This window comes from Brachyhypopomus gauderio, chromosome 7 (assembly GCF_052324685.1).
Source record: "Brachyhypopomus gauderio isolate BG-103 chromosome 7, BGAUD_0.2, whole genome shotgun sequence".
In the NCBI taxonomy this organism is placed as follows: Eukaryota; Metazoa; Chordata; class Actinopteri; order Gymnotiformes; family Hypopomidae; genus Brachyhypopomus; species Brachyhypopomus gauderio.
In genome coordinates, this window is record NC_135217.1 from 6,103,957 (window position 1) to 6,131,451 (window position 27,495).

General features: G+C 43.0%; 2 protein-coding genes across 9 annotated transcripts in view; one reads left to right on the plus strand and one right to left on the minus strand.

Moving 5' to 3' along the window:
• Positions 1-4,228, plus strand: part of dab2ipb (DAB2 interacting protein b) — a 96,692-nt gene extending 92,464 nt beyond the window's left edge. For all 6 annotated transcript variants that reach the window (XM_077011185.1, XM_077011187.1, XM_077011186.1 and 3 more), the window contains one exon: positions 1,123-4,228. In XM_077011185.1, coding sequence (XP_076867300.1) covers positions 1,123-1,290 — 168 coding nt within the window. In that variant the 3' untranslated portion in view covers positions 1,291-4,228. The remainder of the gene's footprint in view (positions 1-1,122) is intronic.
• On the minus strand, positions 3,096-26,984 carry ttll11 (tubulin tyrosine ligase-like family, member 11). 3 transcript variants are annotated; one of them, XM_077011193.1, is made up of 10 exons: positions 25,268-26,984; positions 21,949-22,048; positions 20,533-20,666; positions 15,403-15,978; positions 12,676-12,771; positions 12,458-12,570; positions 9,077-9,313; positions 8,679-8,785; positions 5,779-6,030; positions 3,096-4,635 (listed from the first exon to the last, which is right to left on the minus strand). In XM_077011193.1, exons 1-10 carry the CDS (start codon positions 25,820-25,822, stop codon positions 4,580-4,582), a joined length of 2,226 nt encoding a protein of 741 aa, XP_076867308.1. In that variant the 5' UTR covers positions 25,823-26,984; the 3' UTR covers positions 3,096-4,579. The 3 variants fall into 3 exon arrangements, with proteins under 3 accessions (XP_076867308.1, XP_076867307.1, XP_076867309.1); XM_077011192.1 differs by having other exon boundaries at positions 9,077-9,316; XM_077011194.1 differs by lacking the exon at positions 3,096-4,635 and having other exon boundaries at positions 4,985-6,030; positions 9,077-9,316.
• Between the last annotated feature and the right edge of the window lie 511 nt (positions 26,985-27,495).

Consider the following 27,495-nt stretch of genomic DNA (forward strand, 5'->3'; position numbering starts at 1 on the left):
CGTCGAGTGTCGAAAACCACAGTAGGCTTGTTCCAGTTCTGGGGATCTGGTGCCACGTGCAAGACTGGCTGTTGGATCAGGTGCTTTGAATTATGGGAAAACGTACGAACGACCAGGCTGAGGGGCTGTGCAGAAACGGGGGGAGAACTACTGATCTAGACAACAGAAGAAGGGGAATGCAGTGATTGGATACTGCTTCAGCAGCAACTTCAATCATGTTTGCTTTTCAGTCTTCCGTTAGGCAGTGTTCCGTTACACAACATTCCGTTAGGCAGTGTTCCGTTACGCAGTGTTCCGTTAGGCAGTGTTCCGTTAGGCAGTGTTCCGTTACGCAGTGTTCCGTTACGCAGCGTTCCGTTACGCAGAGTTCCGTTAGGCCAATAAAGCATCTGAGCATAAAGGGGCTCCTGTGCAGGAAACATGCGGACTCTGGGGCTGGAGATGTGTGGATGTGTGGATGAGAGTGTCTGGGAGCCTCAATGCCTCAAGCCCTAAACACAGCAGAGCAGCACAGCAACGTTGAATTGAGCATACAGCTTGGATGGACACACTCACACACACATATACACTCATTTCTCATGCATTAATCTTTGCTAATAGCACGTTTGAAAGTTGAACGTTTTTACAATGTAGTCACACTCATGTTGCCATGGCTCCCCCACCAGTGATCAGCCAGTGAAGCATAAAAGTGTCTGAGAGCATAAGTCTGAGACCATTATTCCATCACTGTGAACACCATGTGAAAACTCCACTGTGATACAGCCGTGGACTATGAGCCGAGTGCAGGACTGAGCCAAAATGGCCCCAAGTGCTTTTGAAACATCATTACCTTTTATCGCCCCCTGCTGGCCTCTCATTCACTCTCCAGCATGTCTCTCTACCTTTATACATTTGTTTCTTTGAATGGATTCTCTCTCTCTCTCTCTAACTCTTTCCCACATCTCTTTTCTTTCTCTTCCCCTTCTCTTCCTTCTTTCTCCCTTCCCTTGCTTTTCTCTATCACTTTCTCTCCCTTCACTCTTTCTTCTTCATGATTCCTCTCTCCCTCCCTCTGTCTCCGTGCGACTCGTCACCGTGCTCACCTGACCCCTCCCCCCCACCCCCTTCTCCCGCCCCCTCCAGGAGAAGCGAATCGCGTCGCTGGACGCGGCCAACGCCCGGCTCATGAGCGCCCTCTCCCAGCTGAAGGAGCGCTACAGCCTGCAGACGCGCAACGGCATCTCGCCCACCAACCCCAGCAAGCTGCAGATCACCGAGAACGGAGAGTTCCGGAACAGCTCCAACTGCTGACGCTGCCCCGCCCACCCCGCAACAACGCCCCGCCCACCATGCCCAGCCCCGCCCCCAGACGGCTCAGGTGAAGACGAGAGACAGCTGCGTAGGCTAGGGAGCGGCGAGCAGACCGCAGACGTCGGGAGACGGGACACGTCCTCCGGGACGGGTCTGGAGTGTTGAGGCAGACGTGATTTAAGGACAGGTCTGGAACTGTGGTCTCAAAAGGGTAGTAAATAATATTGCCCATGTTTTGGGGCATGAATAACAGGTCAAAACGCAAATCTGTGAGAAGGTGTCTAGTATTTTAGTGGGGCAAACCACTAGATCTCTGAATCTTTGTACAAAAGTACCTAAATGTAAACAACCGAACTTAAAAAAGAAAAAAAAGATATACTGGGTACATACTGCAGATCTATAGATACTAGAAACTTGCTGTCCTGTCACGTACTCCCACAGTAGTTCTTGCCTCAAATCTTAAAAGTTGTCAGTTGTTGAACTTTTTCATCCTCAGTTCATTCTCCCATTTAGCATCGCCAAGATGCCGAACATCACCTGAAGTGTGCTGCCTCAGTCCTGAGGGCACTACTACATCCAGTTTTCAAGCACCCTACCTAGTGCACTTTGAGGGCTTGTGCACTTGAGGAGCATAAAAAAAAAACAATTGGATTGTTTCCCTCCAGTCTAGACATATAAGGAAAAAATGGATCTTGCGTTTTCATTTACAGAGACATGCCTACAAAGAAGGAAACATAAGGCCCTGCCTTCGAGAATGCTCGTTAACACAGGAATCAGTTTAGTTTTGAAATATACAGCCCATTTCATAGTTTCCATTTTAGCTAATTGATATTCCCTGAGCCATTGTTAAAGATCTCATTTATATATTTCATTTTGTTGCGGTATCGGGTCATTCTACATTATTTATTATGGTTTGCACTTAAAAGTCTCTGTAGTCTGATGGTGAATTTATTGTTATTATGTAATTTGCCAAGAAGGAACTGGTTGGCGCTCTGTGCCCAGACGTGCCATTCCTTCACTTTAATTAGCATGGATTGCAGATGCAGAACAGTGTGACTTTGGCAGCACCCACACAAGCATGAATCACCCTCACATCCTATTGTCCTGACACAGCCTTTGCGGGACCTCTGTCCGTTTTGATTCGCCGCGTCTCGACTCTTCGGCGCGGTGTTCCACGCCCCTCCCCCCCACCCCACCCTCACTCTCTGAAGGCACAGCCACTCCCCCCAACCCCCAAACCTAATTATTTTTGTTTGGACGCAGTATCCGTGCAGACCCAGCCAAAGGTGTGTGTGTGTGTGTGTGTGTGTGTGTATGGGTGGAGGGCTTCATGTTTCTGCACACAGAGCTTGTATATTTTTGTATTCTTGCAAAGGGAGGCTGCATGCATGGGTGGGGCTCACATGGCTGGTTCTTGGATGCCAATAAGGAGCGTGATTGGCCGGCGCAGCTGTCAGTATCCTGCCACGCCTAGCCGCCGCCCCTTGGAACACAGATCATTTTATTGCTATTGTAACCGTCGCATTCTTCAAAGGGTCTCTCAGTGACTAACTCTGCTGTATCAAGACAGGAGATGTGTTGTGTAAATATTATATAAAAGAAAATTAAATATATATGATCTATATAAACATATATTTCAACAAATTCTGCTAATTTAGAACTAGAGATTAAATATCCATAATGTTACTGCTGTTTCAATGCCATGTGTGAATTTATTTTTGAATCAAAAGAGAACCAGTTAAATTATTAATTTTTTTTGTTTTATTCATTTTGGTATAAAATATAACATGGTTTTTGGGCTGTAGTTCACCCATAGATGTGAATTTTCACAACACACAAGCACAAAACTACAAACACCATTCTGTCCTGTGCAACGTCTGTTTAGCCTCTGCACGACTTTGGTTAATCTGCAACTACAATTTCGGTTCCCCGTAAGGGACATTGACATCTCCAAGTGAGGCCAGCTCCATTCAGGAGATCCAGACTTCAGTTGTCTATCTCTGAAACGAACAGACGTTGCTTTCTAATATCCTGGTTTCAAAGTCAAACAGCAAATCCATTTGGTTAAAGAAACCAGGAGACAGGCAATATAAGGAAGCTGTAGCAGATCAGAACACTATTCTGTCCTGTCACTCACGTGCACTTAAACGGTGGGAACCGTCCTGTCCAGCAGTCGATTTGTCTTCTTGAGGCTACCGTAGTCCGGCAGCCAACTCCATGTGTTCTGGGGTGCATCAGGGCTCCATCCTGTCATCTTAGCGCTTCACACTGTCTTCGTTATTGATTGTGTTCAACTAGGTGCTTCGTTTTGAATTCTGATTTTTACGGTGTAGCCCAACTCGCCACACATGTAGAAACGCCCTGTGCTCGCCTTTCATTTTGGACGAGGGTTTCGTCCGGAGCGCCGGAGGCGTCCAGGTTCTCCTGTGATGTATCTGGACGTTGGCGTCCACCCGGGCAGCGCTGCCAGCATTTCGTGATCCAGAAACATTGCAGATTTCTCACTAACATCACAGGACCGCATTCAATTTTAAAAAAGTGTGCGCCGGCATATGGAGGTTCGTCCTGAGGTTCTTCTCGACAGGCTTTGGCATCTGTATTCCTTCACATAGTTGTAGAAAATGGCAGACCTTCCAGTGGCATTCAATCTTTACTCAACATTTCCTGTTTACAGCAGTCAGTGTGGTATATTAGCTTTGTCAAGAGACGTTACTCTATGAAAATGAATATTAAAAAATGATGTTGTATGTTTTATAATCCTGTAGAAATGAGTTTTGTAAGTATGTTTAAAGTATTGGCTGGGTTCAGGCTTCTTTTGAAGACAAGGAGAACAATAATGTACAGAGAGATATGTCCATGTTACGAACTATGAAAATGTGACTGTGCAATTGATGTACATTTGCAGCTAGGATAATTAAAGTTTTATTTAGCTATTTTATATATATTGGCTGTGTTGTGTTCATTTTCATAAATAATCATATCTTCTAACTCTTTGCATTTGCCAAGACTGGAACTCATTGAAGACCACTGAATGTGTACAGCAGTGATGTTTGTAGTCACACTCTCAGTGAAAAACTGATCTCTTTGTAAATGTGCTTTTGCTACACATACACAAATTACAGAAACACAGACATTAGAGAGCCTTGTTTGTCATAAAAGAATCCTGGACCAACACTTGTCAAACAGTGAGCTTTTAAAAAAATATTTCATAGGTAAAATGCATTGATATTGGAAATACAATGTATTATGTTCTAAATAAAAACAGGAATTGAAGAAAAGCTCTCTCTACTCACCCAGCCTTGGATGGCGCAGACTGGAAACATCTCTGCAGTTCTCTTTGAGTTCCTGCAGAAGAGCAGAGACGACCTGCTGGGAGGTTTCCTGCTGTAACCGAATGTCTCGTGTTTACAAAGCTGTTACTAAGGCAAAGGGCTGTCTATTTTGAGGAATCCCAGATTTGTGGACAGTTTAGAACATCTTTGAACATTGCTTTGGATCTCCAGTTGCGTTTTATATTGTAATGTTTTCTTTTTAAAATGTATTTTACAAAATATAGCACACCTCAATTATGAATAACATCTCAAGTGTACTTCCAACAGATTTACTCGATATATATACCGAAGCAAAGTAAGAATCACCTCCTAATTACTATTAACAGAAAGCACATAGACATAAAACACAACATATCCTGAAATTCAAGCTTTATTCTGTGACCATCCAAAGCAATCAAAAGCCAAGCTAATTCAAATGTCCCAATAGTGCAACGTTAAGTAGAAGCATTCAACTCACTTCTGTATGAACATTCTATTACTCTCCCAGTAAGACTTCACCCTTTAAGTACAGCATTTTATATATATTATATATACAGTTTGTATAAATCATACAGAGGTCAGTCACACTTTTGTGAAAAAAACATTTCAATTTAAAATAAAGTAAAATAATCTACAGATATAAATACAGTAGTTAAAGTAAACTTGTACACAGTCCTGGTGTTAACACCATTTGTTGATTATAAGGCGTCGTTTTGATTGGTTAATTGAAGTCAGCCATTTTGTACGATTAGCTGTCATCCATGCCACGATTCCCACAAATGTCATTACAGTTCCAGCACAGTCCTGCGTTCTCCAAATCCACAGCACCAACCACGTCTCAGAGCACACAGCAGACATTTACCCCTCCATGCATTTATGATTACGGCTGCATAAGATACACCTTAACTATGCGTAAAACAATATTCTTTCCCCGAGCTCCTCCACAAACGTATATGCGAAAGACAATAGTATTATTATTATTATTCATTATTAATATATTATTATTAGGCCCAACCCCAACCATGGTTTTGTCAGTCCTGGATGTTATTATCCCATTATTCCCTTCACACCCAGATTTGTCCAAAATATTCCCACAGCAGCCGGTGCTGATGACTTCATTTTGTCGGTGAGAGCTGTTAACACTCGGGCGCGGTGTGGACATTCCCCGCCCAGTTACCTGCGTTCCCCTTCGCCGAGGGCCGTAGTGCCTGGGGAGCGCTGAGCTTGCTCGGTGCTGCTGCGAGAGCAGGGGCGGGGTTAATATTGGGGTGGAGCTTCTGGGGGCGGGGCTTTTCCTCATGGGCCTGCCCCTCCAAGGCCGTTTCGCAGAGCTCCAGCAAAGAGAGAACCTGCTCCCTCAGAGGCAGAGCTCTGAACCTGCGCGCGGCCAGGTGGATGAAGGCCTCCACAAACGCCTGAAGACACATACCTGTTCACACACAAAAGGAAAAACGCAGAGCACCACTTCAGCTTTTCATAGTCAGCTTCTGTCGAACCGGCTTCATCAACAACAATAACAACAAAAACAAACAAAATCCATACACAGAAGTTGTGAGCCAAGCTGCTGTCGGAAGACTGAATCATCCAGCTGTACGATCCTGTAACTAGTGCTGCATGTTTCTAAAGCTCCTGAGGTTCAGGATACGACAGGCCAGTGTCCTGATCTACAGGACAGGTCATCAAGACCAGTGCCTGGTGGCCACAGTCGGGAATCCTCAGGTGAATTTACAGACTTGGTTGAGAAAAAGTGGTCTGTGCAGATGAAGATGTTAAATATAAAGACTAAATGAGCACGATTTGAACACCAACCCCCATTTAATGTCCCTAGCAGCAAAAGCAGTAAGTTATGGGGCTTTTTTTCTAAATTTTTCCCTTCGTATATTTATTCATTCACAGTTCTGCCTTTTTATTATTTAGTATACATGGTCTAACACAACTCCCTACAGCAATGAAAACTTAATTAGGAACCTTCTGCATTTACATATTTCTCCATTCAAATCTCCTTTCACAAGACCGCACGGTCACAGGAGGTTCCTTGAGGTCATCGGGCGGCCAGACGGGAAACTGCCGAAAGACAAGCCCCAATTTTTAGGGATCTCTCTCTGTGCGTTTGGCAGGGGTGTCCCCGTGCCTTGCTGGGAAGGATTTGTACCCCCTGGGGTTCTTGGGCCGCTTTGCAGACCGCGTCTTGTGTGTTGACGAGCCCCGGCTGAGGGGGGGGCAGAAAGAAGCAGCAGCTGTTTGAAAAAATGAGGCGAATTCCTAATCTACCATCATGAACGTGGAGATGGCGTAGCAGCAGAGCCTCTGCTCAAATGCTCCTTATTTTTTCTTACATCACCAAAACAAAAGTGCTAAAGTGAACAAGTTTTCTTAAGATTCTGGGCAAGAATGAGATTCCCTTGGGATAAAAGTGTGAAATAAAGAAAGGCAACTAATTGCAATTCACAAACTTAGTTTAGATTCAAGGGCACCTAGTTGCAAACGCACTTCAAGGTTCTTAATGTAAGAATACTGAGCTCTGGCCAACACATTGGCAAAGGAAGCAGATATTTAATTACATTTGTTTACTCGTCTGGATTTGCGTCTGTATTCAAATTCCGTTGTCGTTAATGACGGCCTGTCATATGGTATGGTGTTATGACACCGTAAGGCAGGCCGGTATCCTCTCAGAAAAAGGCTTAACTGGTGAGAGGGTCAGTGACCCGACCTTTGCTGTTCAGACCTGTCCAGGTAGTTCTGGGAACATTTTAAAGTGGGCTTCGAACCGTTGTCTTGAAGTGAGGTTCTCAGTATGGGGGCCGCTGGCCTATGTGCTCTTAGCCTGGAGCACATGCACATTCCTACAGAAGCTTCCTGGGGAGACGACCCCGGGGCTGAGAAAACGGAGAACTTTTGATAGCAAACCAGCGAACCTTTCTTTTCCCCCACTAAAGAATGAGGAGCGGGAGAACTCGAGAGCGAAGACGTGGGAGGAAGGAGAGAGAGTGCCAAGGACGTATTAAAGAATTATAGGAGTGTGCGCTGTAGTAACGTTGAGTCAGCCATATTCTGTGGTAAACATATTACTATTAAAGAAGATCATTTCTGTGCTCTTTCGATCTCCCTCCCCTCCTCAGGGATAAACTGTCCAATCTCTCTCCAACCCCCCCAGCTTTATAATTCATAAACACTAACCTTACCCTTCCTGTTATTAGCCCTCTCACTCCAACACACACTCACTGAATGTGTGTGTGTGTGTGTGTGTGTTCATTTCCCCACCCTGAAGCTCTATGACCAACACTATTCTGGAATTCTCCTCACAACTCTGGCTACTTGGAACAAATAAGATTAGGAGTGTATATATATATATTTCTGTCTTTCCCTCTGACGATCAGAACAAGGCACATGCATTATTCATACCTGTCTTCTTCAGGACAATTATTCTCACACCACTGCAACCTAATGCATACGACAATGCATATTATAATTGCTTATTTAAAAACATACATTACCTGATGCAGTTAACTCAACGTTGTTCTGTTTGGAGGGAGGGGCTTTATGTCCTGATTATGCCTAATAGTGTGATCTGCCTTTATTCACTAAGTTATATCGAAATAATAAACAATACAATAGCTAATACAAAACCACTCACTTGTGAGGGAGCTTTAGTCAGTGTTGAAATTAACGTATGTTCAGCTGTTTTCTGACATTGTGTTGCTGCAATTTAGCGGTTACAAGCATTATTCTTCAAGTCATCCCTTTATGAGGTGCATCTGTTTAACAGCTGCACAAATCGGGCTGCCACACATCTCTTTAATCAGCCGCGAGACGAACTCTGTCTCCTGGTACCACTGGGACAGCCGGACTCCAGCGGAGGTCCTGGAACCTCATTAACCTTTTATAATCTCATTCATTAAAGGGGAGATTTTGGTTTAGGGTGATTTTAGTACATGTACACTGTAAATGGACAACAGAATACATATGTGTGTACAAGAAGGAGCTCCGTTCAAAAGGGCGTGTTCCGGTGGAGACTGGCCCCCCACGCTGCCCCCTGCCACGGTGACGGAGGTTAGGTGACCAGCACGTCCTACTCACCCGCCTCTCTGGAGTCTGAGCCAATGCCTGCCCATCGGCGTGTGATGTCAATGTAGAGGATGTCCACTGAGGCCATGGTGAAACTGCTGTTGCTCAGTTTACAGTTCCTAAAACAGATGGTCTGTTAGTGTGTGTTATATGTAGATTACATTTAGATTAGATGTAGATGTATTTAGATTACAAATATAGGATGTAAAACGATTCCTTATTGAGATGACGTATGGAATGTAACATTACGACAGGAAGCAAGAATTAAAAATATTACCACGTAGATTATTTCTTATTTATTCCTATTTGTTATTTCGTCAAGTGATGTAACAGGGTATGTAGCCAATTCAGATTTACACTGGACTCAATACTGCTGAAGTGACTCCAGAAACACGAGGAAGACGTCTTGCCTGATGAAGGTGCGGAAGCTAGTGGGACCCAGTTTCATGGTGCCCTTCACGCCGATGAAGCGTAAGAAAATGTCTGCAATTCGCTCCACGACTCTCAGGTAGTTGAACTGCTTCATGTACTTGGGGAAGACTTGCTTTAAAGAGAGAGAGGGGAGGGACTCAGCAAGCTCCGCCTTCTCGTCTAGCACCGCCTCCACGAGGACCGCCTCCTCTGGTGCCCTGCCTAGAAGGTTAGATCTGCTGTCACATGAAAAAAACAGATGAGAAAAGCTCAGATTTGATAAGATCTTAAACGTAAAGAAGTTCCTAATCCTAATGTTGAAAATGTAAACAGCTGGAACCAAGAGTCCTGTTGCATGTCCTGGATTAATGTCTCGTTTTATAAATGCGTTAATTTGTTCCAAGAATCTATTCAGAAGTAACATGATACAAGACTTTCGTGAAAATGTCGTGTAAATACTCTGAATTTATCTCACTTACATATGTGGACTGCAATTCACTTCTTCAGTTTACTTTTCATATCTAGACGTCAGCTCACTTTACCAAAGCCCCCCACTGTCAGCCCAGCTGAAACAGCATAACAGCTTGTGTCTGTGCTCTTCATTCTGATTTTGTAGACCATTATTTTTTATACAAATACAGCTGTAATATATATAAAAATGTTTTATAAATATAAATGTAATTACAATAGGTTTCCCACACTACGTGTGTGAACCCTAAAAAGATCACAAGCTTATGGAAATCTCTTGAAAATGTTCCTCTTTGTTTATCTTGAGAAAATAGTGTTTTTGTATTATTGTACCACATTTGTAAACTGGAAAACAAAAACGCACAGCTTTTTGCACACACACACACACACACACACACACACACACACACACACACACACACACACACACACACACACACACACCACATAAAGCATTTAAAATAGTGTTTCCTTGGTTATTAGCTCAACACTAGTTAACATTCACCAGCTCATCATCTGCTCCATACTGGAAAACAAAATAAGGAAGAATCTAAGTCAGTCTAGAAAGAAAATGTCATGATGATATTATATCACGTGATGATAAAACATGATGAAATTCTGACCTGAAAATGTAATTAAACATTTAAACATTGAACTAAAAAAAAAGTTTAGGCTACACCCTACAAGCTTCGTAGGCCAAACTAAAATACTGCCCACATCAGTAATACTGCCCACATTCGTAATACTGTACACGTCAGTAATACTGCCCCTATCAGTAATACTGTACACATCATAATACTGCCCATATCAGCAATACTGCCCACATCAGTAATACTGTACACGTCAGTAATACTGCCCACATCAGTAATACTGTACACGTCAGTAATACTGTACACGTCAGTAATACTGCCTATATCAGTAATACTGCCCATGTTCGTAATACTGTACACATCAGTAATACTGTACACGTCAGTAATACTGCCTATATCAGTAATACTGCCTATGTTCGTAATACTGTACACATCAGTAATACTGCCCACATTCGTAATTCTGTACACATCAGCAATACTGCCCACATCAGTAATACTGCCCATGTTCGTAATACTGTACACATCAGCAATACTGCCCACATCAGTAATACTGCCCACATCCGTAACAGACCAGAAATAATGTATAATTTAGTAAGACTGTATATATCATAAATTCTATAGAGAAATGCATTTCTATTCGATACCGGGACATAAAGGGGTGAAATATCTTTTGGGAACAACAGTTCTTTGAAAAAAAAAGGTGCATTCCAACTACTGCAGGAAACCACCTATCTGGGAGGCAATTAAATTCTTATATATAGCCCTGTTTATACAAGAATGAGGGCGGTGAAAGTGTTCACGCGTATACACACACACACACACACACACACACACACACACACACACACACCATTAACATTTATGAACCGACAACCTAAAAGACTATGCTTGCGTTTCAACTCAACTCGACATTCTTATTCATATATATGTCAAGTCTGAGTCCAAATTCTCCATTCCGGTACAGGGGTCCTGTATCAACCATATGCCTATCGACCGTGCTGTTTAAAACCAGACACATTCAGATGTGAAAATGCCATCCAACAACCAACAACAAGAAACAAGAAACAATACAAAATCCAATTATTTTAAGATATCCCAAGAGACTTTCATTTCTTAGGACTTGATCAGGTAAGAATGTACCAGGCCTGGTTCTGTTCAGGCTCAGAGACTCAGCAGTCCAGCACTATTAATGTATAGTGTGGAAGCTGCGTGATGCGCATGAGTAGCAACCTGCCCCAGGACACACACACACACACACACACACACACACACACACACACACACACACACACACACACACACACACACACACACACACACAGCGAGACGATCAGTGCTGATCCCTTTCCCCTTTTCCCTTATGCCGCTGCAGAATGGTAGTTGCAATGTTTCTTGAGGCTAAAGTCAATTTTGATGCTTCATTTATTTTAATTTAATAGATCATTTGAGACAAGAATGGAGGTATGTATACAGACACTTACGATGGAGCTGAACTCATAGTTCATACACACACACGCACGCACGCACGCACGCACGCACTTTGCATGCTGTGCAGAGCTGTGAAGACTGATTAATCTTTTTTTTTCATTATTCCTCCATGACAGCCAAGCTCCACACAACAGTGATGTTTTTTTAGTATCTACAACTTGAACAAAGTGGCTGAATGAATAGGCATGAGATGGGTAACATGGGTGAAGCTGGCACTGCTCAGCGGGGCAGAGACCTGAAGACTTTCGTTACAGCTCATCTGCCAGGACGACACAATATTTTCCTCAGAAACTGCAGCTGACACAAACACTTAACTTTTTATTTCCCTGGAGTCCATAAAGCCAGTGTGTGCGCATGTGTTTATGGAGACAACAGAAGAGTGAGACACAGAAGAGAAAGACTCAGGAGTGCAGAGAGAAAGCGTGTAGGGGGGAGGGACAGAGAAAGAGAGAAAGAAAAATGGAGAGAGTAAGACACACACACACACACACACACACAAACACACACACACACATTGTGTATTTATCAGTACAGAGGTGGGAAGGTGACAGAGGACTGTGTGGATCAGGTGGCTGATATGCGTGTGTACACAGATGTGGTGTGTGTGTGTGTGTGTGTGTGTGTGTGTGTATCTTTGTTATGGCGATGTACCCACTTAAGCCTTGAAGATGGAAAAAATCTATCCTGGAAATCCTCTGATATAATTTCACACGCCTGAAGCCACTACCTCAGTGCTGCTAACACCAGCTGTGTTTTTGTGTGTGTGTGTGTGTGTGTGTGTGTGTGTGTGTGTGTGTGTGTGTGTGTGTGTGTGTGTGTGTAAGTCATACTCACATATGAGGTTTCCTGTGGGCAGGATCCATTAGCCGCAGTGTATCTCTAATCACACTAACTTTAACCTCCTCATCTACTGGACTAGGTACGTACTCAAACACACCAGGCGACACCTGCAACACAGTCCAGTAATAATATCGTTGAGGTCACTTTGATTGCTGGTCTTCATCTGTGAGTTTGGTTAACGTGTTGGTGATGTATACACTGGCAGTTCTTACCTCCTGTTCATGTTCGATTCTCATGCTCGGATTGGCATTGACCTCCAGCAGAACCGGCTTCAAGTTCTTCATTAGCAGAATATCAAATCCCAGTATCTACAACATTCACAGCAGGTTGTATTATTCATACCACATACTAAATATAGAGATATTACACTATATCAGCAGTTCCCATATAGATTCCAATAGATTGCCTGGTTTTCAAATGGGGTTATTTTCAATATTCTCCCCCTCGATATTATGGATATCGAGTAGTTTTTGTGAACTACTACTTTGTGAGTGCGAGTTACAGTAAAACCAGGCACAATGACATGAAGAGTGGATGCCTCTGTCGTCTGAGTTTGTCAGGCTGCTTTTGCACTGGAAGAGCACTGGCACTCCAACAACAAAGATGGACAGAAATCTCCATTCGTTTACCTTCAGCATTATATATGTGATGGCAAATACTAGAGAGAAACCCAAATCTCTCGTGCATGGCCGTGTATTGTCATTGGAAAGCATTGGATGCCAAACAATGGCCTTTACCCAATCATAACGAACATGCCAACGAACCCAGACCTCACGTTTTTTGTTATAGCCCTAAGCCTTAAGGATTAGCTTGGAATAACACATGTAGGGTGACTGAAAACTCTTAGGCTCTTGTCCATTTGGGGTCGGATGGATGGCCAAAAGGTTATTTGACTGATAGTGTGCAAGTTTTGGATGTAAACAAAAAACAAGGTTGTGCAATATGGCTATAAAAGTATAAACACAGCCATCAGAAAGCCAACATGTTCCTCACATTAAAAACATTAGAAAGGACTGGCTAGTCTTGGAACGCAGTGGCTAACATAATTTGCACCAGATTCCTTTAAATGCTAATTTACCAATTGCTTCATCAACCGTGCGTAAAGTAAGTAAAATCTAACATAAAGGCACAGATAATTAAATTGTATTTCAAAGAAAATAAAATTCTTTATATAAAAATATAAATAAAATAAATAAAATAAAAATATTGGAAAAAGCACAATATGGGACCTTTAAATTAAACTTAAGATTGGGCTACTGAATTCATAGTCTAGTTTTAGCCCAATGATACCGACTAGCCAGAGTGAATCTATAATACTACATTTATTTCAGCACTGGAACAAAAACTTCAGCACTGAATATCTGTTTCTTTGAAACCTCTCAAGGATATGAGATGCACAAACTCTCTCTATGTAACTCTCAGTGTACATAGAAACAGGCTAACTTCTTAGAGAACTTGACCTCAGGGTTAGAGGGATATATAATAGTGGAAGAATTTTAGGACATTTCTGATGGGATGCTAAATATTAATATGGCTATGTGAAATTACTCCAGGGCTTCTTGCAAATTATATCAAGTAACATATAAATGTTTAAATTCTCTTCATGAGTAGATAGAGATGGTTCATGAAGTCTACTTCTTACTAAAAATGAAAACACTTTCACATAATCTAACGTACCCCTTACATTAACATGATCCCAGAATTAAAATTGAGCAGAATCCCGTCGTCTAACAGTGGCAGGAATTAAGGTGGGAAACATGTCAAACATCACAGCTCCAATTTAACCTACATTAAAGGATTATACTTAATACTTAAGACCACTTATCACCTTATATTGCATAAATGGAATACTCAAAAATCTTTAATGAAGGTGGACGTTTGAGCAAATACCCTCTGCTTAAGGTGAATATGTAGTAATTACACAAGAAGACATACATACATATGCACACCAGTGGGGAACCGTCAGGGCCCTCTACGCCCTCTCTGAGGGCCTAGAATATTCTTAAAACATAAATATATATAATTTATCCAATTTTTAAAAATCTACTTACAGTTTGACAATCGACATCTAAACAATTATAAAAATATAAGCAAAAAAATTATTCAACCTTGTCTATTCAATCTGTGTAGGAAGGTGAGGGGTTAAGTGGAAGCCTGTGAGCCTGTGTCTCCCCCATGGACGTAGTTTTGATTTCATAAGTGGGGGGGACACAACCTGGGGTGGCGAACTGTTAAGCGGGGGGGGGGGGGGGGGGGGGGGTGCTGCATGATCCTAGTGCTAGATTTGTCGCTATTTGAATATTGGTTTTTTTACCGTTAAAAAGTGGGGGGGACATGACTTCGTCACTACTTAAATATTTGGTTTTAACTGTAAAAACTGGGGGGGGACCAAAACCGGCTTTTGAAAAAGTGGGGGGGACATGTCCCCCCCGTCCCCCCCCAAAACTACGTCCGTGGTCTCCCCCTATCAGGACTGTGATGCCCGCTGTTCGTTTACAGAGGGCCTGGCAGTTATAATTCAGCGCAATACCAGTTTCAAATGACAGTAAAATTGACCAATCATATCTTCTCTCTTAGTGGGCGGGCTTAACTGTATGATAATTTCCGCCCGCTGTGGCGATGCTAGCTGTCGTTAGCACCACCGCTAGCTAGTTTCGATTCATCCCTTTGACGTCCTCGTGCGCGTTGTTTACATATTCCGCTTCCGAGAACCACGGAGCTGTGAACCTTATTTTGTTTGGAAACTTATTTTGCTTAAGAAGTTATCTAGTACAGATATTATTGTTTATTGCGTTTCTAAAGCTGTACTGTCGTCTCAGTTTTTTATTTATTTATTGCAGTTAATTAGGAAAGGAAACACATTTTTTCAGGGTGGGGGGTGGGGGGATGGTAGCGGGCCCAGGTTTAATGGTCACGGTTCGCTACTGATGCACACGTACCTGAAAACAACTAGGTCCTGGTTTTCCCGGCGGTATGTCGGCCTGGTAGTAAACCTTCAGCTCAGGAACGAGAGCAATGACTGTCTTAATAACCAGTGCAATGATGTCTGACCAAACCTTCTTGATGTCCACTCCTTTAGAGGCCATGCGGTACAGCACACTGGAGAAGGTGCGCTTGCTCCCCGTGCTACAGCTGTCCGAGTGGACAAAATTGCCGCTGTGTATGTTCAGCGAATAGTTTGTGAGGTGCATGAAGACGTGGCTCAGGTTCTTCTGGCTGGGCTCCTGGTAGGGTTCCGTGCAGAACCTGGACAGACCTTCCTTAGCGATGTAGATCTCCAAAGGTTCCAAAGAACGGACCAGAACGTAGAGGCGAATGTCGAACTTGAGCTTGTCGATGAGCAGGGGCTTCTGGATGTACTCCTGAACCACCGCCTGCTTGACCTGCGACCCGGAGAGGACCCGCAGGTCAGCAGGGTCCCGTATGAGGTAGATGCCATCTCCCTGCGAGCCGCCGTCTGGTTTCACGATGAAGGTGGGCTTCAGGGTGGGCTCCTTCTCCTTCAACAGGCGAATCTGGGAATTGAGAAAAAGTAAAAACTCTCCAGGCTTTGTCAAGTGTGATTACTTAAGCTCACGACAACCACAATGCACAGATTATGATGACAAGATCTTGAGTGATGACCCCTGTTTTAGCATTTGCCTTCCTCAGCATGTTGTGAAGTGTTCAAAAAGCGTAACATCTTGACATCACAGCGTGAAACACCTCCAAATCATTAAGTAACTGGTCGGCATGCGCACGTGTCAAAAATGCAAGTGTATTCAGTAGACTCAAACAGAAATGCACCTGAACACCTGAAACAGATATTACACCATGATGCAGCACGATCTGTTCAGTCACAGAAGAGAGAAAACCTCATGTATACAGAAGATACAGCACAGCAAACTTGTATTAGATGTGTACTATATCTCTTCAACTGAACATTATTTCTTATACAGCGCAGTCAAAAAGCCTTTGAAATAGTCTTGTATTCAAATACCAGAAAACCCTACAGCCTTATTTTTGATAAGTCAGCAAACAGTCCATGTAAATTAATCCCACACAACAGGTTTCTCTTTTAGACAAAGGTCATGTCTAGGAAATCAATTTTCTGTTTGTGTATATAAACTTAGTAACCCTCAACCAGCTATTTATAAAATTCATTCACTTATTTGAACTTGAAATTAACATCATTTTGTCTTGGTTCAAGCATTTGTAAATCATTGTAAATGGAATATATTTAGTAAATCGTATTGTTATACAGAACTTTGAAATCAGATGAAATCAAGAACTGGACTGTCTATATTTGTTTTTTAAAGGGCATCTATCACGCAAAACTGAATTTTGTTTAATTGAAAAAAATAAATTTAAAGTAATATGGAAAGTTTCAAAAAACCCAATTCACTCCCAGGTACATACAGCCCATTTTGAAATCAGTTTCTCTAACGATTTCTCTGCCTATTCTACCTACAGCAGTTAATCCTATGGGATAAGCAGCAAAACCCAAAATGTTCATCTTCAACTTCTCATGAGAAGACTCACTCTCCCATCTTCTCATCTAATGAGGTTCTGTAGTCATTAGACAAACTGTAATGTGTTTTGTGCTCATACTGCTGATTAATCCAGTTCAACTCTATTTACTAGTTATGCACAATTTAACATTGGATAGAAGTAAAACACACATCTCACAGGTTCCACAATATGTGCATGCATTTCAAGGACACACAGTCATAAAGCGCCATGCTCTTTTGTTAAAGGTTTGCCCCCACATTGAGGGGCATTAACTAAAGAGGGTTTGAGAACAATAAGAATAATCCACTTCCTGCTTATTTAAAAGGATTTCTCCTACTGACTCAGCAGGAAGGAAGTGATGTCAGTTAAGCCCATGTCCAGATCCTTTTGCTTCACCTCAGGTAATTTAATCAATATAAAGAGCCTGAAACTTTTAATGCTCAGCATAACAGCTCTCTGAAAATCAATATATGAAAACACACTGAGTCGTAATTTTCAATCAGAGATCTGATATATTTCCGAATGCTGCAGACCTGCTGGTTCAGTGTCTCAGTGCAGTAGACCGAAGAGGTGCCTGCATGACGCAGACTTTGTACAGACCTGACAACAGGGCTTTGTAGACTGCTGCTTGATTACGTCCTCACTGTGGTACAAAGCCATTGAAAGATATTTGCTGAGCTTCGAAAAGTCAAACTTTTAAGTGTTTATACGTGTGTGTGTGTGTGTGTGTGTGTGTGTGTGTGTGTATATACCCCACGATAAAGTGCTCCCTAGATTTGTCATTCTCCTATTTGGGGTGAGAAAATTGAAAGGCATTTTCAATGGCAAGTCCCTTTCTGCAGTTGTTCCGACACCTGCACAGTTGCACTTCGTAATGGTGCACTCTGAATTATCCTTCAAGCGTGCTAAGAAACACAACAGGTTTGTGTGTCCAGGTAGTACAAAGTAATGCAGTGACAAGCTTCACTTCGCAAGGACACACTGGTCATTGCCTTTCCACTGTTCCACTAGCATGCTATTAAGAGGAAGGTGAGCACACTGGGATTACTAAAATGGAAGAACAATGGGAGAATGCATTAAAAAACAAATGTTGCCTGGCATTACGTGCTTTCTGGGGCAGCTTCTTTTGCATAGTGAGTAACTGAAAAGTTCAGCATAGACACTTCAGTGGAACTCTACTGCCCTCTGCTGGACTTGTGGTGAAAAATACACACAAAAAACGCGACAAGACTCAAAAATGCGTGTTGTATGAAGCAAACCAAAGCAACTAACAAAAAAATGTAATCAGTCTAACAGTGTAAGAGCACACATGCCAGGAATAAATGTTTGCTGGAAATAAGTAAACATCTGAAGCACTAGGATTAGAGTATTGGACATGTGAAACAGACTAAGGACGAAGGAGAAACCCTAATATACTGGGACTTCTAACACGGTGTCATTCACAGGGAGTTAAAGCTGACTGGTAACCTGCTTCTCCTGGTCCTACAGTGACTGTCTGCTCAAGGTTCTTGGTCCCCAGTGACCTGCCGGTCCCAGTCAGCACTTGAATAGAATGAAATGATAGAATGATATTGAATAGAATGATAGAATGATATTGAATAGAATGAAAATCTGGTCTGGGTGTGGATCCTCAGGCCTGTGAAGTTCTGAGCTAGACCACAGAACTAGGTTCTGGTACTATAAAGAAACGGGACGGGCATGTGCTAGAAGTTCTGCTACTGCTCAGTGGTTGAGTAGATCTAGGTCCACTACAGCCAAGCTGTCACTGTGGAGTGCCTGAGCAAGGCAGCTGCTCAAACTGTATTCACTCATAATTGTAGGTTGCTTTGGGTAGACGTGTCTGCTGAATGCTGTAAATGTAGATGGACACGTTCACTGCGCAGGCAGGTTGCTAGCAGCTACATGTGACATATTATGCACCACATGAGTTTTTAATGGATCACAGTGTAAGGTCTGGCATGCTGTTGGCACCTGATACATTCAGGTTTAGCTAACTGCAAATGTATTTCATTTGATCATTATGAAGTAAAAGAAAAAAGTTGAAGTATGAAGAAAAAGTTCAGACTTGTCAACTAACAACGGTCAAATACATCACAGACGAGACGGGTTCATCTCAACACTGCTTGTAGTGAAGGTTCCCTTCTGCAGGGTCAAATACATCACAGACGAGACGGGTTCATCTCAACACTGCTTGTAGTGAAGGTTCCCTTCTGCAGGGTCAAATACATCACAGACGAGATGGGTTCATCTCAACACTGCTTGTAGTGAAGGTTCCCTTCTGCAGGGTCAAATACATCACAGACGAGACGGGTTCATCTCAACACTGCTTGTAGTGAAGGTTCCCTTCTGCAGGGTCAAATACATCACAGACGAGACGGGTTCATCTCAACACTGCTTGTAGTGAAGGTTCCCTTCTGCAGGGTCAAATACATCACAGACGAGACGGGTTCATCTCAACACTGCTTGTAGTGAAGGTTCCCTTCTGCAGGGTCAAATACATCACAGACGAGATGGGTTCATCTCAACACTGCTTGTAGTGAAGGTTCCCTTCTGCAGGGTCAAATACATCACAGACGAGATGGGTTCATCTCAACACTGCTTGTAGTGAAGGTTCCCTTCTGCAGGGTCAAATACATCACAGACGAGACGGGTTCATCTCAACACTGCTTGTAGTGAAGGTTCCCTTCTGCAGGGTCAAATACATCACAGACGAGACGGGTTCATCTCAACACTGCTTGTAGTGAAGGTTCCCTTCTGCAGGGTCAAATACATCACAGACGAGACGGGTTCATCTCAACACTGCTTGTAGTGAAGGTTCCCTTCTGCAGGGTCAAATACATCACAGACGAGACGGGTTCATCTCAACACTGCTTGTAGTGAAGGTTCCCTTCTGCAGGGTCAAATACATCACAGACGAGACGGGTTCATCTCAACACTGCTTGTAGTGAAGGTTCCCTTCTGCAGGGTCAAATACATCACAGACGAGACGGGTTCATCTCAACACTGCTTGTAGTGAAGGTTCCCTTCTGCAGGGTCAAATACATCACAGACGAGACGGGTTCATCTCAACACTGCTTGTAGTGAAGGTTCCCTTCTGCAGGGTCAAATACATCACAGACGAGACGGGTTCATCTCAACACTGCTTGTAGTGAAGGTTCCCTTCTGCAGGGTCAAATACATCACAGACGAGACGGGTTCATCTCAACACTGCTTGTAGTGAAGGTTCCCTTCTGCAGGGTCAAATACATCACAGACGAGACGGGTTCATCTCAACACTGCTTGTAGTGAAGGTTCCCTTCTGCAGGGTCAAATACATCACAGACGAGACGGGTTCATCTCAACACTGCTTGTAGTGAAGGTTCCCTTCTGCAGGGTCAAATACACTCAAAAACAAATGCAAGAACAGGGTAAGAATGACTTAAACTAACAAAACAAACGCCCTGTTTTGCTCTGATTTACCCCCACATGTAATTAAGATGGACTTCATGCTGGCCTACTGTATTTTAGAATGTACAAAATAAAATGAGAATGAATCATTTGATCGTGACGCCATTCCTCCCAGGGTCTCCTGCTCCTACCTGAGCACAGAAGTGCTGGATCTCCTCGGGCAGGATCCAGGAGCGCGGGTAGAAGTTGTACTCCTCGGGGAAGAGCCCCTGCATGGTGCGCACCGCACGGCTCAGGTTGATCTTACGCAACATCTCGATCATCCCTGCACACCAGCAGATCAACAAACAAACCCCCAACTGGGAATCAGGGGGATCTCATCCCAGTGGTAGTGGTGCAGGAGAAGAGAGACTGGGGCTCTAACACAGCCGCCGGCTGGAAACACAGAAGGTTCTTTTACTCGTTTATTTAGGCTGGGTGGTTTTTTACATCATGGTGGTCCTCACACTTGTCATATAAGTTGGACAGACTGTGATTTCCGGTTTATATGTGTTCATGTTCCATATGAAAGTATTCACATCCACAGCTTCTAATCTGAAACTCTGCCACTATTTGCAGTGTAGATATTGTAAGCCATATATTTCTTCCAAATTTATGTTTAAAAATGTATTCTAGTATGTAGACCTAGATGAAGCACACTTATAAATTAGCGCTACAACAATAACATATAAAAACTGTGAATTAATCATGAATTTATTATTATTATTATTATTATTATTATTATTATTATTATTATTATTATTAATAATAATAATAATAATAATAATAATAATAATAATAATATGGCTGAAATTAAACATCAATATTATGTTGGCAAGGTTAATATTAATTGTTAATCAAATCCTCCATTGAAACTGCCTCCATGGCAAAGCAAGACCAGTTACACAGATAATAAAGAGTCTGTCCACCACCTGTTGTCACTGTGGCAGAGAAAACATCCATTATATCAGCGCAGTGGGCCTCATCTATTATTCAATCACAGAACATTTAGCAAGGATCAGTTTCTGAATAAATAACCCCCAGCTGCCCCCCCACCCCCCCCCAGAGAAGAAATAAATTAATAAATGCTTCTGAAAGAGTGAGTGACCTTTCAGAATTCAAAACTAATTTATTTTAACTTTTTTTGTTTTTGTGCATTAGCTGAATAATTCATGTTGCTGATATGAATATTTTAATTTTAAAAGGCTTTTTCTCATTTCAAAATGTGCGCCGTCCAATGATAAAGACTATGGCCTTCTCTAACCTTTGTGTCCTATCCAAGATGACCTTCCTACATATTTGGCCTACATCTCAGATTGTGGTTTAGTCTAAATGTGACTGGGTCATGTCCCAGGAGGTTAATATAACTTGCGGCACAGACAAATGACAGATATAAAGTACACAGTGAGCTTTTGTTGCTTAATTGAAGCCCAGCTTCCGTTTGGAAGGCAATGTGGAAAGAGCCGTGACTCTGTTTCAGACCAACTTCAGAGAGAGGAGAAATATTCATACTGAAGGCTGGTCAGATGAGCAGGCCATGTGACAGGCCGGCAAGGTAAGCAGCTTACCTGGGAACTTGTTGACCTGTCCTGAAACAATGTTCTCATTGTCATGGAAGGAGACGCCATGCCAGTAGATGTCGCAGGCTGTCCGTCGGCCCACTGGAAACTGTGGTTAGGAGAAAAGTGAAAGGATTTATCATCACCTCCATCCCAGCAACTACACTGAATCCCACAGACACACAATCTCTTCAAAACCTGAAAAAACATTTGTCCAAGCGTTGTGCTTGTTAAAGACATCTTGCGCATTTGGTTTCATTCGAAGGCCACCTGTGACCTTAATAGTAAGATGTGGACACGGAGCGTATCTATTACCGAGTATGGCATTAGCATGTGTCACTATTCATGTTACCCGAGGGCTCCAGGAGTCATGTGTTCTTGTAGATGGATAACGGGGGTTGGGAAGCTTCAGAAGCGCCCTGCCCTGTGAGGAAGCACTCAAGATGCCATGTTGAATAGTGAGCGTATGATGGAGTGACTGAGCTGGGCCTGTAGGGGATTAGCTCACTGTTTAACAGCCTAATGGACGCTGAGGCACCGTGTCTATATTAGGCACCTGGTTCTGTGTGGATCTGGGATTAGGGGCAAATGGTGAATGTGCTTGTGTGTGGGTGTGTATTTGTCTCACCCTGAAAGAGCACACACTCTTCCTGCACATGCACACGCAGACACACACTCTTGCTGACCTCTTTCTGGAGTGAATGGAGTGTGTGCATCTGCACTTTCTTATCAGACTATGGGCAAATACTTATATTTGACTTCTGTTATGCTTCTATTATAACTGATATTATATTACTGAGACAATTTATTTTTGTTTACTTTGCAAAAAAGCATTTATGATCATTTATGAATATCTTTTAACATACCGTAGGTCTCTGAAAACAGAGGAATACCCGGACAATTACATGAGCCCAATTCCATGAGTCCTAGCAGAAAGGTTCATACCAAAGCATAACGTATGTGCATCTGCCTCTGTTTGCCAGTTAACATGGTGTACTACAGTTGTGGAGGAGACAGGCCTTCCAGACAATCACTGCTTGCCTGACACCACTGGCATGAGTGACAAGCCCAGCCCAAATAAGACGGGGAAGGTAGAATGAAGACGTTTATGTGACACCATTATTCCTAAGGAATACTGTCACAGCGCTACATTTAGACACACATTTAGTGCCACTGAGTAGCCTGTAGTGAAACTAGACTCATTTAGACAGATCCATGTGAAAACCCTAAACAACTTCTCCACTTATCAAATCCCCCGAGTCATCTTCCCCAGAGACTTCCTACACTGAACTACACAACCCAGGAGGAGGATGGTTGTGAGAATGGGCTAAGATTATCCCAGATTATGTGTAATAATTTCCTATCATTAACACCCAACCATATGGCTCAGGTCAGACTCAGGGCTTTGTTAGCACTTCCATACACACATGAGCTTGCATGGTATGACCACGCCTTCTCCCCAGGGATCCAACACTACAAGTGCTTCCTCTCACACAGATCACGGCTGTATTTATGACATGGTCATTAGGGACTCTGCAGGGGAAATTCCTATTGAGACTAGGTTCCGCTTGAAAACAATCATCCTTGTTCAACGGTCCTGTTGTAATATGTTTCTTAGTGTTGCTGTATGAACTAAGCACTGCAGTTTTGGAGCCCAAGATGGAGCGATTAGCAGAAGAATTCAGAATGTGTATCAAAAATCCTATTTATCATAGGACAATGCCCTGTCATACAGTTTGATATCTGTCTGGCTATCTGGCCTCATGGCTTTATTTTGACAGGACGAAGTCTCTTGGTCGGCGATAATAACAGTAACTGTAAATTACTGATCTCATGTTGTGGTACATTAAATAATAAATTAAATGAATGTTTTTTTCACAATCATTCAATGCCAACAATCCCCTTTGAAAATCCTGTATGTCATTAGCATACATGTAAGAGTTCAGATTTTGAGATGTTAAAGGTATCATCAGTGAAATCACTGAATAAACACTTAGGCTGTACTTTACCCTAAAACTCCTAATACCCCAAACTTTTATTAGGATACGAGAATTTGAATTATCTTGCTTAAACCTGTAGAGGTCTACTGTCTATGTCTACCTCAGGACCAGGCTGAGCTATCTTATCTGCAAAGTAATACAATCGGCTGCTTTGACGCTGACTTGACATGGCAGTTTTAAAAGGTGTTTGGTTTTGTGTCCCTTCCGTTACCCTTAGCTTTGAACGTCTCCTTCCCTTTGACTTTGTCGTCAGTGGACCTGACAGGACAAAAGGTGAAGTGGATAGTGTTGAAGTCGAAACCAGAGACTCGCGGGGAAGGCCGACCGTTACAAGTGCACGTAGAGCTGCGATGACAGGCGTTCAGCTAGGCGGCCGACAGCGCCGTGTAAACCTGGTCTGGTTTGACGGGTAATTAATATATTATTAAGAGGCGGGGGCAAGTTGTTAATATCATTTGACTCTCGCAGACAGCTGAGTGTAACCATATACGAGTGTGGACCAGACCGTGCTGAAGGACAAGGTTAAAACGTGGTGATGTCTGCTAAAATATTCAGACAACGCACCATTGTATTAGTGCATTTTGGGTGTGCTAACCTAACTACTGAGAGAAATGTTTCCTTGTCAGTTTCACTATATCAATGTGAGTAATACACGGTCACCTAACAAACAGCCTTGTTAGCAAAAATACAAGTTCTGGTGTCTAATAATTACACAGACCAGCATGCGTTGATTCATTTGTAAATAAGCAAACAAACCAGTATTACACAATAAAAATGTAATATTATTTCTTGTATTACACACAAATATTTTGTATCACCTAACTTGCTATGAATTAAGATGGAGATGTATAATGTAGCTCTAAAGTGTAGGCAACGAAACAGCAAATAAAGAAAATAAACATAAATGCATGCAACAAATAAACAAACATGCATGGACCAAATTAGGAGTACCCAGAATCTCTTCTACCAACATCAACAAAACCCAGGTGAGGAAGACAGTGCCTCGATGAGCGATCCAGGCTCTTATTGTGCAGTTCTGTTGACATTTGGTATCTGAAAGAAGAACTGCCGATACGATTACTGATACAAATACCGATATATTTGTGCTCTACAAGTTATTTTCAGGGATCAGTTTGTGCATTGTGGTCGGGGAGGAGTCGTGGTAATCCTAACACAGACTACTCCCATCAGTTCAGGACCACCACAGGATTGACACCAAGGTGTATGGTGCATTCATTAATCAGTTAATCAACAATCACGTCGCAATCACACCATTCATTTAAAGGGGTTTGTGGTCCACGTGGAAAAATGGTCTGTGTGTGTCTCACCTCTTTCCACTTGAGTTGTTTGATGCTGAGTTTCAGCGCTTCCAGGGAGGTTTTGGCTTTAGACGTGTCCACTGTGATCGATCTCCTCTTTTTGACCACTTTATTTCCTTCCTCTTTCTCATGCGCAGCTTTGCCCAGCTTGAGTTGCTCGGCGTTGCCGTTGGTCTGTGTTTTACCTTGCAGGACCTTCTCCGTGCCTTTCAATTGGAGCGTCTGGTCACTGCCTGGACTTTGCAGGTTTGCCTTTTCTGGGCCGCGGTCCGTCGGCGTGTGTACTGCCGGACCCGAGCCGTGTCTGGCGTGTGCGTTCGTGTCACGGACGCCTGGTTTGCTGCGACTTTTACTGCGGTTTCGTACATTCACTGAGGTCTTGGAGGTCTCCCTCCGGACTGTCAGGAGGATGTCTGGAGACAAAGATGCTGGAGGAGCTGCCGGTGACAGCTGCTCCACCTCAACCTCACCCTCTACTTCACCCTCACCCACACCCTGCACCTCACCCTCACCATCCTCACCCTTCATCAGCTGCATGGTTGCCTTCTCATAGTGCTCATCCATAGTTTGACGGAGACGGTGTACATTGGTTCATTAATCTTTTTGATAAGATTCAATAAGAAGTTCAATAAGGTGATTTTATTACCTCTCCCTCCCCATGATGAACACCTGGACCAGCTTATACTCCCGACCACCGTCACCTCACACAAAGAAGTTATTTAGTGGCAGCCTACAAGACTGTTTTCAAACTACAAATAAAATATTTAAAGTGAATATTTTATGTAAACACTTGTTGGGCGGTCCATTGTATTAAAAAAAACAACATTTAAACAAACACAATAAATCACAGCGTTTAAACGCCAGAGCGCTCGAGCTCGCCGTTAGCCACCCTAGCTGCTCCCGTTTAAACCAGTTATCCCAGCTAGCTCGCTAAACCCACTATTACGACTCGGTCCAATATGAGACATTCTTCCCTTCTTCCGTGTTTCACCTCCTAACGGCTCAAGGCAGTCCAGGTGAGAGGTTCGGCCGGGCCGGGAGCCGTCGTCTTGCTCCCGCAGCGGACGCTGACAGCAGCTGGAGACGCAGCGCCAGTGTTTTGGTGCCGTTGACAACGCGACCGACGGCAGCCGCGTAGGTCCATAACGGACGGGAACCGCGTTTCTGATGTACACGAGGTTTCCTGAGATCCTTCATCAGCTGCTCAAGCGCTTCAGTGTAAACATAAAGACTTAGACGTGAAGCACAATGGCCCGTATGCGTCTGATCTGATTATTAAAAAAACTATTATTAGGCATAATTAACTAATCTGACACCAATTTAAGTCGAGCATATGTTGCTGTTAAAATATTATAGCTGTATTATCTCCCCGCATAACATTTAGGACGTCTGTTTAGACGGTTTTTGACGTGGTGCTTAAATATAATCGTTTGCTGGAAGGTATAAACACACATTTCTTAACGTGAAAGGTTATAAGTTGTAATTCTAATTGCTGCAATGTGGAGAATATTCCACTAGACGGCGCCTAATACCAAAAAATCTATTAAAAGTCTATTATCATGTAGTCGTGTACTCTGACTCTGACCAACATAGAATATAATTTAGATTTTTTTTACTTAATTATAATAACTATACTCACATAATGTATGCAGTCAAATACCTTCATGAGCCAATATCAGACAGTTTGTATTAACATTTCTCTAAATTTCTGACCACGTCCTGTAACATAAAAAGGGGCCATCAGAAGACATTCTGGCCAACTGTGTTAGCATAATTTTGTATCACGATATGTGTCTCGTGTAACCCAAAGAACCTGAACCCGAACACATGAGAGCGGTGATGATCCTGGTGGAATATCCTCATGTGACAGGAACTTTGGTCCAATCGGGACGATCGTGGATCAGCTGAATAATCTCCGCCACCCGCCGTGTGCGCCAATCTGCGAGGAAGACCAAGAAATCACGCTTCGGGTCCCGGTAACCCGCTCGGTTCTGGTGTGCGGGAGCAGCTGAGCCCTGTAGTATGCTGACCCAGATTAAGAAACTAAACTAAGCGGCTGCGATAAACTTCCCGGAATCCGGCGATAGAGGAGCTACCGTTGCGCGTTCACAGACGTGGGGGGTCGGGGTGGAGGTGGTTGGTGCTGGGGGGGACGGGTCCACCGATCACTCTTTTGTGCAGAAGTCCGCTCCATGCTACTACAATGGGTCACCTCGCCTTGCGAGCGTCCGGTTAGA

Coding starts and splice junctions, on each gene's coding strand:
- ttll11 (XM_077011192.1), bottom strand. CDS start 25,822: ATGGATGAGCACTATGAGAAGGCAACCATGCAGCTGATGAAGGGTGAG. Junction 22,049..25,267: donor AACAACTCAAGTGGAAAGAG/GTGAGACACACA, acceptor TCCTAACCACAG/TTTCCAGTGGGCCGACGGAC. Junction 12,571..12,675: donor GAATCGAACATGAACAGGAG/GTAAGAACTGCC, acceptor ACTGTGTTGCAG/GTGTCGCCTGGTGTGTTTGA.